Genomic DNA, 12,243 nt, shown 5'->3' on the forward strand with positions numbered 1-12,243 from the left:
GAATGGCAAAAAATGCTACCCATCGGCTTACCAGGTTTCATGTTAATAAATGTTAGTCAAGCTAGTCCATGCACAGATACATTAGTGTGGGTCTCGGTGTGTTTTCTACAGTCTAGACCAGGGCTCCTCAGCCTTGTCCACCCCAAGGCCCACCTGTGTATAACTACAAAGTACAGTGGCCCACAGGAAAACTAAAATGAGCTTTTTTAAATTCAACTTTATTTTTCTTTTCTTAAATGCTGACGCTGAAAACCTGAACGTTAGGGCCTGAGAAAAGAATTCAGATCAGCCATTCTGGCTGTCAGTAGGTTTGCAAAATTTGCAGGCATGTTAAAAAACATGAAACGTTTTTTTTTTTTTTTAAAAAAACTCATGGTGGTAGTGATGTTACAAAGGGGGAAAAAAGAAAAAAGAAGAATAGAAATGTATAAGGTAAATGTGGACTGTGATTTGGAGCTGCAGTCCATCGCATTTTCACTGAAAATACTCCACTGGCTTTCCCAGTTTGGTCTCAAGATTTATTTTTACTTTTGACAGTTTCTGTGATTCGTCAGCCCATTCACCGGGCTTTAAGATTAACATCATCACAATCAACAATAATGATAAATCGTACTTGATATCGGCTTTGTCACTTTTTGATCAGTTTGTGTTTAACCGCTCAGGTCACTGATGCTCGGCCAAAAGACGCTCCGCTACAATCCGTGAGCTGAAATCAAACGCATCTCTTCGCTTTTATCTTATGGCTCGTCTATCGTTTTTAACAGCAGCTTGTGCTCAGTGTCTAAAGAGTCAGTCATTAAAACAGTTATGTTGACTGTATGGCACCTGTAAGACCTGTAAGCACACACCTCCAAAGTTTAGTCTTAGAAGTTGGTTGATCATTTTCTGAAGCAATCCAATCACATTGAGTGATGCTGAGGTCTGGACTGGTCAGTCTGGGGTGGTCAGTCCATTGTTCCTTTCAGACCCATAGCGCTGAGTTGTCTTCTCACAGTGGAAGGATGGCTGTGAATTTTCTCAGATCTGAAGCAGCTTGATTTTCTCCTCTCTCTTAAAGATGAAAGCTTTAAGTGCTGTTTATCTGATGGGGACAGTGTTGGGGTCTACCGGGTCTTCCAGGTGGTTGTTAAGAGTCCTATTGCCTCTGTAGCTTAAGAATTTTTGATCTCCTGTTTTGGAAACTGCTGCTGTTTCACTTATTTTTCTTTGACATTCTCCTTATGCAAGTGAATTATCTTACATCTATCACTACGAATTACTACCTCCTTCTGACTACAGGCTTGCGGAACACTAAACGGTGCTTCACGGTGCAAAGGTTAAGAACCCCTAATGTAGACTATTCAGTGTTTCTTATGTGATAAGACGACTAATCACATGCGGGAAAAGTTATGGAAATTTTCTTTTTCAACATTTATTATTTTACAGAACTTTTCCAGGACAAATTTCTATAGTCCATGACATTTCCAGGATATTTTAAACCATAAGAACACTTGTGATGATGTGAGCTTGTGTTTGCACAGTGCTAATTAGCATACATAAGCTACTACCATTACTTGTTAACTACAGTAGCCTCATAGGATCCACAAAACAAAAATAAATAAATAAATAAATAATAGTTATAATAGTTATATAATAATAGTTTGGATGCTGGATCGTTATCACAATGTTCATCATAACATTAAACTACAAGCAAAACAGAATGAATAAAAACTTAACACTAAACTAAAACTGTTACTTTTCAGAAAAAAATAAAACAAAACTAAGACTAATAATGTACCCTTAAGGCTAACTGAAACTAAACTGAAATCAAAAAACAAAATGAAGTCAATAAAAATAAAACTAATGAAAACTTCACACCTATAATAAGCCTGGTCTGGTCCTTATAATTCTCCCATGTTTGTATCTTACCCTGCCGCCGTACTGCAGGATGGGTGCTGGGAGGACTCTGCCTGTCACCTCCGCCATGTCGTCCCTCACCTTGATTCCAAACTCTTGAATGTAGGGGTCCAGATTGAAATTAGCGTTCTTCATCTACAGAGAGACGCACATGGACACAAGTTTAAAAGAAACTCTTTCCATTTGTCATATATGGTCAATGCCTTAGGTTTTAAAATATGACATGAAAAATACATTTAATCTGTTACCAAACCAATTATGCTGTTTTACTTTGTATTACTATTTCACATTTTAAAATGAATTTCCACTGAATGGGACTCTACAGGTAAATGCCGTTTTTAAATTTTTAAAAAATGCACTTAGCCATGTTGTGCTTTCATGACTGTCCACTAGGAGGCAGCACTCACCAGTCTGCTGATCTCTTCCTGCCTGTCCGGTGCCGAGCGTGCTGTGGCTTTGATCATGGTGGACGTCTGATTATCAGTCAGTTTCTTTATGCATCTCTGCCCAGCTACTATATTACACACCTACAAAGAGGACAGAAGGGAAACAAAAACACGCTAGAAGTCAGAAAGATCTGAGTCTTGTGGCTTAAGCGAACTCGTTCTGCCAGCATTTTAGGTGAATTAATAATTCTAACGATGATGTCTCACCTCTAGAGGCAGGTAGGTGTGTTTCTGCTCCTGGCCCACCTGCAGGCAGGGCAGGTGAGGGTATTTAAGCTGCAGGTTGTACTTCTGTTTAAAATATTGCGCCACTGTACATTCCACTGTTTGACCACTCTCGAGCTGCAGCGGAAACCTGGAGACAAATCCAGAAGGTAACAATCATCATCTCAGCACTAAACATGCACAGCTCTAAACTACGTTTAGCACATTCTCCATTCTTTACTGCTTTACTAACAAGTTAAGCATGCATAAGCATGGTTTGCAGGAAAGCTTCACAAATGCTGGTCACCCTTACTACCCAAAATTATACAGTTCAATCGTCTGGAACCAACTGATGATTGGTTTCTGAAATGTCCAGAATTTTTCCTTAGATTATAATAGGTTTTTTGTTTTGTTATACATGCTTATGTAGTAACAAACAGCACAAACTAAACTGCTAATATATAGCTAAGTGTTAACACATACAGTACTGTAATAGTACTTTATTTAATTTCCACCGCCATTAAGTACAGGTTATTCATTTTCAGTGTCGGGTAAGAAGCAGACAACACACTGAACAGAAAATGACACAGAGGCATTAACAATTAAACATAATATCAGATTGTTCAGTGTTCAGTGTGTCACTTTTCCTATCATTACAGCTTCCATTTTCACTAATTTTCAGTTTCTCTAAGGAATCTGCACACACACCTCCAAAGTTTAGTCTTAGAAGTTGGTTGATCATTTTCTGAAGCAATCCAATCACACTGAGTGATGCTGAATGTCTGGACTGGTCAGTCTGGAGTGGTCAGTCCATTGTTCCTTTCAGACCCATAGCGCTGAGTTGTCTTCTCACAGTGGAAGGATGGCTGTGAATTTTTTCAGATCTGAAGCAGCTTGATTTTCTCCTCTCTCTTAAAGATGAAAGCTTTAAGTGCTGTTTATCTGATGGGGACAGTGTTGGGGTCTACCGGGTCTTCCAGGTGGTTGTTAGGAGTCCTATTGCCTCTGTAGCTTAAGAATTTTTGATCTCCTGTTTTGGAAACTGCTGCTTACATCTACCCTCTTCAAATATTTCTCCTGAAAAAGACTAACTTGTACTTAGAGGCCGTTTTAAGTACAAATAAAACAAATGAATGGGTCATACTGAAAAGCTCAGTGACTTTAAACAAGACAACGGTCACAGGAAGCCACCTTTGCCATGAGTCAGTTCATGAAATTTCTGGCCTGCTAGATCTGCCCCAGTCAACTGTAAGTGCTATTATTGTGAATGTGTTTAGGAGCAACAACAGCTCAGCCACGAAACAGCAGACCACACAAACTCGCAGAGCAATGGAAACGTCTTCTCTGGAGTTTCACTGTCTGGCAGCCCGATGAATCTGGGTTTGTCGGATGCCAGGAAAACATCAGCTACTGGAATGTATAGTACCAACAGTAACGTTTGGTAGAGTAGGGATAATGGGCTGGGGCTGTTTTCCAGGCCTCATAGTTCCAGTGAAGGGTGATGTTAATGCTACAGCATACAAAGACATTTTAGACAATCATATGCTTCCAACTTTGTGTCAGCAGTTAGGTGAAGACCCTTTCCTGTTCCAGCATGACTGAGCCCCTGTGCACAACGCAAGCTCCAGCAAGAGATGGTTTGACGGGTTTGGTGTGGAGGAACTCCAGCGGTTTGCACAGAGCCCTGACCTCAACCCCAACGAGCACCTTTGGGATGAACTGGAACATCTAATGCGAGCCAGGCCTTCATCAGTGTCTGACATCACAAATTCTCTTTTGACTGAATGGGCACAAATTCCCAAAGAAGCACTCTTGTGGAAAGCTTCCCAGAGGAGTGGAGGCTGATTTAGCTGCAAAATGGGGCCTATGGTTTTGGAATAGGATGTCCAACAAGCTCATATGGTTTGATATTCAGATGTCCACATACTTTTTGAACGTAGTTTATTTCCTTAACAAAACTTCTTAAAAAACTTGACAGTAAGACACACAGTGAGTTTTACAGATAAAAGACTCACGTCTGGTGACTAGCAGGACGACGTGTTACGTTACACACTCGATACTTTCTCTTCATCTGACCACAGTGCGTCACCTCCACCTTCAGCCCTAAAACATGAAAAACACAGATAAGTATCAAATATTTACCATAAATACAAAACTTCATGCACATATCTGAGTCTTTAACAGTGTGATTCATGATGACACATGACAATGACTCAGTGGATGACTGTCCAGAGTAATTCAACTGGATTCAGTAACTGCTTGCCTTAGTTCAAAAGTTTGATCTTAATCTATTAGTCTTTTATTGAGACAAGTTTGATTCATTGTGTTCAAAATCAACCAGCTTTCAAGAATGACTCAATGGAAAATTGTGATTAGAGTATCAGCGCAGTTGAACTGGCAGTAAAACTGATGTATGCCTTGGTTAAAGTTTATATGAATCAGAAATCATAACATATCCTAATTACAGAAAAACAAGAACGTTGTCTTTTTTATATATAATATGATGAATTATGCTCAATATGACCAGAAACATCAACTAACAAGGCTAAAAAAAAAAATTTAGTTTTAACATAATGAAATGTTTGATTATCCTGATAATTTATGACGCATTACATTTCACATACTTTTCTGAGTGTACTGTGGATTTTGTCGATATTGCATGTTTCATTGCAAAGACAGCATAAATCAGCAGAGGTGCGATCAATTCACTACGTTGCAAGTAACAAGCACTCAAGCCAGTCAAGTCTCGATTCAGGTCCCAAGTCAGTACAGGCCAGTTGAAGTCAAATCCAGAGCCCTAAACTTTTAACTTTTAACGTTGAACCAAAATTACTGTATTCATAGTTTTTGATAGTTTGTTCCAACTTTTTAAACTTCAGAAAAGGATGTGGAAGCTTTATGTTTGTATGTTTATTTACTTATGTTGTTTACTTAACATATTCTTTTTTATGTCTGAACATAATACTTGTTAGATGATAACTAATAGTATTTCTTTAACAATATATTATTAATAAATACATTATCTACTGTTATTGTTTTTGCCACAACTACTGTTACTACTACTAAAGTTTGTATAATATCCCTTCAATATAATATTATAATTATATTTATTATTAGTGTAATATTATAATAACAACAACAACAGTATACTAATATAGAAATATCCTTTTAGTATCCCTACCAATGCTGTGGATAAATCCTGGGCCTTTGTGTATATTTTCTTTCTTATGGTCAATATACTTTCTTCTAAACAAAAAGTATTAACTCCCCTCCAAAAAACTAAATATTGTGAGTAGAAGTGAGCGATATCACGATCCATGATGTCACAATATATTTTTTCTGACATTTGATAAGAAAAAAAAATAGTGCAGCATTTACAGACTACTGTGAAACTATGACTTTAATGATTTATATTCAACTGTGCTGCACTAAATCCAATTAACCAGGACTGATTATGCTCTCTTTATACTCAAATATCCAGCTGGGAAGTGTTTTCAGTACTGGCAATTCCAACAATATGCTCAGAAAAGCATATTGTGACATAAAATGACCCAATTTACCAAAATAATAATAAATATACTCATACTGCCCAGCCCTGCCATCCACCCCTAATATCAAGTTGACTTTCAATGAACTGCTGGTTCAGGACTGTGTCTGAGCAGTAGCCCACCTTTGATCTCCTTGGTGAAGCGGACCCTTTGGGAATCTGTTAAAGTCTTGGGCTGCTCGTCGATGTTGCGGATGTCCAGAACCTCGCACATGAACTCAATGACAGGCTGGGCTTTGTAGAAGGCCGTGGCTGATACTGGAAAACGAGATAATTGCAGAGAGATTTAATTATACAAGGGTTTAGGTGTTTTTAAAAATAAATAAAATAATATGACAAATGACACCACTCCAACATCAAATACCCCTTGAAGGAGGCCATTTTGTAAAATATTATTATAAAAAAGTGATGCTTTATAAATTCACAACCATTTCAGCACAAAAAAAAAACCACCAAGATGAAACTAAAGAGGCCTTTTCCTTTATCTTAAAGTGATTGTCCAAAAATCTAATTTACACCATTTTCCACTCACTACAAATGTAATGGATTTTTGCACTGGAGCTACAAGGCTAATGTAGCTAAAAAGCAAATTGTGTAGTTAAAAACAGCAGCAGGAGCCATGTTTATAGACAACAGTGTGTTACACAGTGTCAGAAACCACATGATCAAGTCTATTAGAGAAACTGAACGACTCCACACACTTTGATGCGAGTAGACATGCAGTTTGCATGATGGTAATTGGTAGACATAAACTTCCATTAGTTGCTAGCTGCATCAGTCTCTTGGATGACTCATTACATGTGGGATAGCTAATTTGATTATTCAATGAACCATCACTTCTTTTAGCTAATTAATCAGCTAACTGACCCATAAGGTACAGCGAATATCACAGAATTTTAACTTCAGTGCCTCACCATCAATGTTCAGCATCATCTTCCACATGGCGGGCCGTACGGATTGATGAAAGCCAAACCAGACCTCCCTCCCTCCTCCCAGAGGATGGTAATAGCCTTCAGGGGGAGAGAAGAAGGACCGACCCACTGGAGTGTACCTGTAGGGTGGGATAGATATCCGTTTGGCCATTGTTTAGTCAAGCTACACCTTCTTTTGTTACAGTCTTGTCATAACAGGCTCATTTCACTTAAAAAGTGCAAGAGACTTTCTTAGAAATCACTGTAACTTAGTGCAGCAATTAAGAAGCAATTCTATAATCAGAACATCTATCAACTATTATTCACTTAATACACTAACTTTAATGTCTTCTGTGGTTTCCTCTCCCTTCACTTTTTAAATGAAATAATAGAAGCCATGTCACCCCCTACACTTCCTGTAGTGTATTACAGTCTGTCAGAATGACTGTGTGGGTCATACGAACACTATGGAGCACTTTTGATTTTAGGGGTTTTTCCCCCAAGTAACCATTTTAGCCCTACTGTAGTTGGCAAGCAATCTCAAAGAACTAAAACAAAACTCTCTTAAACACAACTGTACCATGCTCTTTGCCATTAAGGACCACCTTTCAGCAATTACTAGCAAGTTTTTTTTAAAACATTTCAAGCCATTTCATACCGTATGCATAATAATAATAATCCCTATCCTGTGTACCTCATGGAGGCCAGATGTCTCATGGCCACATCCAGAGCCTGAACAGAGTCCATCGGGACCTGAAGCCGACCACTGACCAGCGTCTCCTGAAGCAGCCGCCACGACACCTTCGCCAGCCAGCGAATGGACACCTTAAAGATTCGATCCTTCCCTTCACCTGGGATGGTCACCTCAAAGTCCACCTGCAACATTAAAGGCCAGAGACTGATTAAGGGTCAGGACAAACCTGTTACAAATCAGGTAAAAACACCTGGTTGCTCCCATGTTATGTTATGACTGTATAATGGGGGGCATTTTGCTATATAAATACTCCCAATTTAAATTGTCACTGATTACCTTTGGAAAAAAAAATTAAAGATTAACATATTTGAGAGTGCAATATTTCAATATATAGCTCTGCTATGATGCATTTATTTGTCTTAGTGTGAAACAGACAATCTTGGCAGTTCCATGCAGCCACAGTCAAACACTGAGACAAGATAAAGATGAGAAGATTATACAGGATTTGTTATTTACTAGTTCCTAATTTTATTCCAAGAGATATTGTTCACATTTATGACGAAGGAGTAAAATTCATGCATCATATGCGAATCTACACTGCAGTCTTCTTCGAATCAAAAAGCCGGATATCTGTATATTCAAATATTAATGCTAATGCCGCAGCCTTAACTGACCTTTTCGCTCCCTATAGGAAGAGCCAGGACTGTGTAGATGTTCTTCTTGCCGTCGTACACTGGTTTCCGGTCACCAAAAAGCTGCGGTTTGAAATGCTGCACCATGTACTCCACAACCTCCCTGCAGAACAGGAAACACGGAACAGATACTCTTTTATCACATTAAATGTTTTATGCATTTTTGAAGTGAAAAGCAGTAATAACTTTTTGCAGATGTTCATGCATGGTTAACTTTATATTTGATTCACTTACGAAAAGACAAAAAATGAAATGGTAATTGTGTCATGTGCGAAACCTTTGGACAAACTAACAAGGCAGAACTTACATCCTCTTTGGCAGAGATCACCACTTGTAAACACTTTGTGTAGACAGTTAGGGGTCTTTCTATTGTTTTAGTGTTTTAGTGACTCTTCCTTGCAAGTTCTGTGATATCCTTAGGCTGTCTTGCAAGCGCAGCATGCCTAAGGTCTACCCACATGTGTTCAAAGACATTAAAGTCTGGGTACTATCAGGGCCATTTCAAAAGGTTGAGCTTTACGCTTCTTGCGGTAAGTGGATATTGGATCATTGTCCTGTTGTTGCAGCCAGCCTCTTTTCAGTCCCAGTTTCTTGAGTGACTGCATCACATTTGCTTTCAGAATTTGCTGATATTTAGTAGAATCCATTTTTCCATCAACTCATGCAATATTTTCTGTGCCACTGGCTGCCATACAACCCCAAAGCATAACAGATCCATGCCCATGCTTAACAGCTGGCAAGATGTTCTTTTCATCAAATGCTGCTCCTTTTTTTCACCAAATATTGTGGTCAAAAAGTTGACTTCATCAGTCCACAACACTTGTTTCCAGATGTTATTTTGAATACCTCAGATATTGACTTTCGTGATGAGGTCTCAGGTAAGGCCCCCTTCGGATAACTTCTATGCACATCATGTTTGTGAACGCAATTCTGCACAGTAAACAGTGCACCACCACTCCTGTGTCAGCTAAACCTTCCTGCAGGTCCTTTGCTATCATATGAGGGGGTGCTCTGTCTCTCTGACAGAAAACGAGCAGTTCTATCTGAGAATTTTCTTGGGCTTCCAGATCTTGCCTTGACTTTCACAGTTCCCCTTAACTGCCATTTCTTAAGGACATTTTGGACAGCTAAAATTGCGAACTGAAAGAGCTCTAATATCTTTTGATAGTCTTCTTCTACTTTGTAAGCATTAATTTGCTTCTTTTTCACATTCCTCAGCCAGTGACTTAGAGGATCTCATGGTTGTTGAGTGTTAACACAAGGTGTGATGAGCCAAACAATTAAGAACACTCTGGAACTGTCATCAGCTTACATTTCCTAGAGAAAATTCCTGACCTGGCTAACCAATTCTTATGATGTTAATAAGCCTTAATGAGTAAATTAAGCTTATAGACATTACAGCTGGAATGGTATTCAAATTTTCACGTCACAATTACTGTTCTGTTTTTTTTTTCCTATGTTTTAAATACATCAAATATAAAGTATGTTATTTTTTAAACAGTTTGCAGTAGAGGTTATGTTCACTGCTTTTTACTTCAAAAATCAGCAACAAAATGTGTAATTTGGCCAAGGGTGCCCAAACTTTTGCATACAGGTGTATAAAAGAGTGTCCCTGTTCTTGGATTAATCAGACATGACCGAGCTCTCCTGGGTTGAAGGGATCATTACCTGTTGACCCGACGAGGGCACTTGTCAGGTTTGATGTCAACCTCGTAGTGATAGACGTCCATCTTCGGGATCTCCACCTCGAAGTAGTTCGCCAGCAGCTTGATGGGCTTCCCCACGGTGCCCATGCCCGGCCTGCGGGGGGCCTGGAACACCTGCTGCAGGGGAGGGGGGTACAGCCCCACGGGCACTGAGAGAGAAAGACACAGAGGTTTATACAAAAGATGGCTTTTTTAGTTATGAGGCATTCTTTTATTACAGACTATTTTTAAGTAACAGTATGTGTTACATTATGAGAAACCACATAGGCAAGTCTAGTTAAGGTTAAAAATGCTTATAAGCTTGCATTACTTGTCAGCTACATTAACCTTGTAGCTCCAGTGAAAAACTAAAGAAGCAAACAGGGCCTAAAACTACATTCAAGGGGACAGTTTGATTTAGTAGTTTAAGACTGTTTAATGAACTCTTTTTTAAATTGCTTTAACAACAATTAAATCATGTATAGAGCTCAGGGCCAGACAGCAGAGTCATAGAGTGACTGAGAGAAGACTAAGGATGAGATCACACAGTGATACAAGCATTTGCACAGAGAAGGGAGAGCGAGAGAGAGAGAGTTTATCAGAAAGGATGAGATCACAGTGATTCTCTGAGTGAGAGAGGGTGAAATTTAAGGATTTTACAGTAAGGATGACATCACACGGTTTCATGGGTCATTTAGGGTCCAAGTAAATGACTCACTGGCTGTTTTAACATGCAATAGTTTTGCCGATCTGATTGAATACATTTTGATTATAGATTAAGACTGAGGTGTTTGTGCTCACTCTACTCAGCAATCTGATGAAAATCTCTACAAGTAATCAGATGCAAAATTATGTGCATGCGTAGAGCACCGCTTAGTGTAGACATTAATCTGACAATGAGCATCACGAGTCCAGTCAGCGTGAGAAACAAGCAGCAGTGCGTTAGCTACCCAAGTGTGTGTGCTACCTGTGTTTTTAATCACTTTAAAATGATGTCAGACTCATGAAAACGTACTTCACGTCCTTATTAAAGAAGGGTGAGAGGAAGACAGCGTGTTCAGAGACACAAAAGCTGGACGCCCGTCCCACCGCCGTCTTTTAAAGTTGAAAGCATAAACTTTGTCTCCTCTACAGACCAGTTTCTGCTCCCACCATGCTGAATGTTCTAAACTTTCGCTATGATCCAAACACACATGTGCAGAACATAAACTTTCTGATTGGGATTGTAATCGGATTCAGGTGTTTACACGTTATTTTGTCTTATATTTAACAGATTATCTACAGGCTTACCCACCTCGTTCAATCAGATAGAAATTGTATTTCAAATGGCCTCAATCGGACTAGTCCATTCTCAATCCTCTAGACAAACAGAGCACTTCGTAAAACATTCAAAATAATATTTTAACCAAATCTTTTTTTTACATGACCATTTTCCAACCTCCCTTTAGCCATTTAGGCCCATTCACAACAAGTACAATTGTTTGGAAGGAAAAAAAAAAAACAGTCAATTTGATAAGTTCACCCCATTCAAAAGAAAAGAAGACAATACGGGGGGCTCTACCACATCATACAGGAGATGAAGCTAAGCGATTCTGAAAGTATTTCCTTCTATCAGTGGGGGGATTCAAGGCTCTGCTTCTGCTTGTGAACTACAACTATTATTTGTAACTCTATTAAATATACAGTTGCTGTAATGTACTGTAACATTCTATTCTTGTTTTAGCCACTCTTCCCTGCAGAATCCGTCAAGTATAGTGATATTCTTGGACTGGTGGTTTTTGTGGTATGTTCTAAATCATGGTCCTGTTGTTGAAGCCAGCCTCATTTCACCTCATCAAATTCAGTTTCTTGACTGCCTGTATCTTGTTCCAGAACTTGTTGATATTAGAGATGGACCGGTTAGTGTTTTTGCAGCCAATACTGATCACAGATCACTTTTCAGCACGATCAGCCGACAGCCGATACTGATCAAGGGCGAGCTGGACCGTTAACGCTTATTCACCCCAAGTATGATTTTTTGGGATGAAAAAATGGATGAGATTTCCGAAGCGTTTTTCTGTCTGAACACTGTTTTTAACTTTTCTTCTAAAGAGTAACTACACCCTAAGACCTTCTTTTTTCATTAACAGCTGAAATGCACTGCTCTGTAATAATAAAATGTGCCAGTC

At 39.0% G+C, this 12,243-nt stretch overlaps 1 protein-coding gene across 1 annotated transcript in view; it reads right to left on the bottom strand.

The window, feature by feature from the left end:
- Window positions 1-12,243, bottom strand: part of ago1 (argonaute RISC component 1) — a 38,600-nt gene that overhangs the window by 13,546 nt on the left and 12,811 nt on the right. The window contains exons 2-10 of the mRNA XM_036558911.1: window positions 10,059-10,245; window positions 8,373-8,493; window positions 7,699-7,880; window positions 7,008-7,144; window positions 6,217-6,351; window positions 4,562-4,649; window positions 2,550-2,697; window positions 2,304-2,423; window positions 1,909-2,031 (exon numbers count right to left, since the gene is read on the bottom strand). Of these exons, the coding sequence (XP_036414804.1) occupies window positions 1,909-2,031; window positions 2,304-2,423; window positions 2,550-2,697; window positions 4,562-4,649; window positions 6,217-6,351; window positions 7,008-7,144; window positions 7,699-7,880; window positions 8,373-8,493; window positions 10,059-10,245 (1,241 nt within the window). The remainder of the gene's footprint in view (window positions 1-1,908; window positions 2,032-2,303; window positions 2,424-2,549; window positions 2,698-4,561; window positions 4,650-6,216; window positions 6,352-7,007; window positions 7,145-7,698; window positions 7,881-8,372; window positions 8,494-10,058; window positions 10,246-12,243) is intronic.

The sequence above is a fragment of the Colossoma macropomum genome, unplaced genomic scaffold (assembly GCF_904425465.1).
Source record: "Colossoma macropomum unplaced genomic scaffold, Colossoma_macropomum, whole genome shotgun sequence".
In the NCBI taxonomy this organism is placed as follows: domain Eukaryota; kingdom Metazoa; phylum Chordata; class Actinopteri; order Characiformes; family Serrasalmidae; genus Colossoma; species Colossoma macropomum.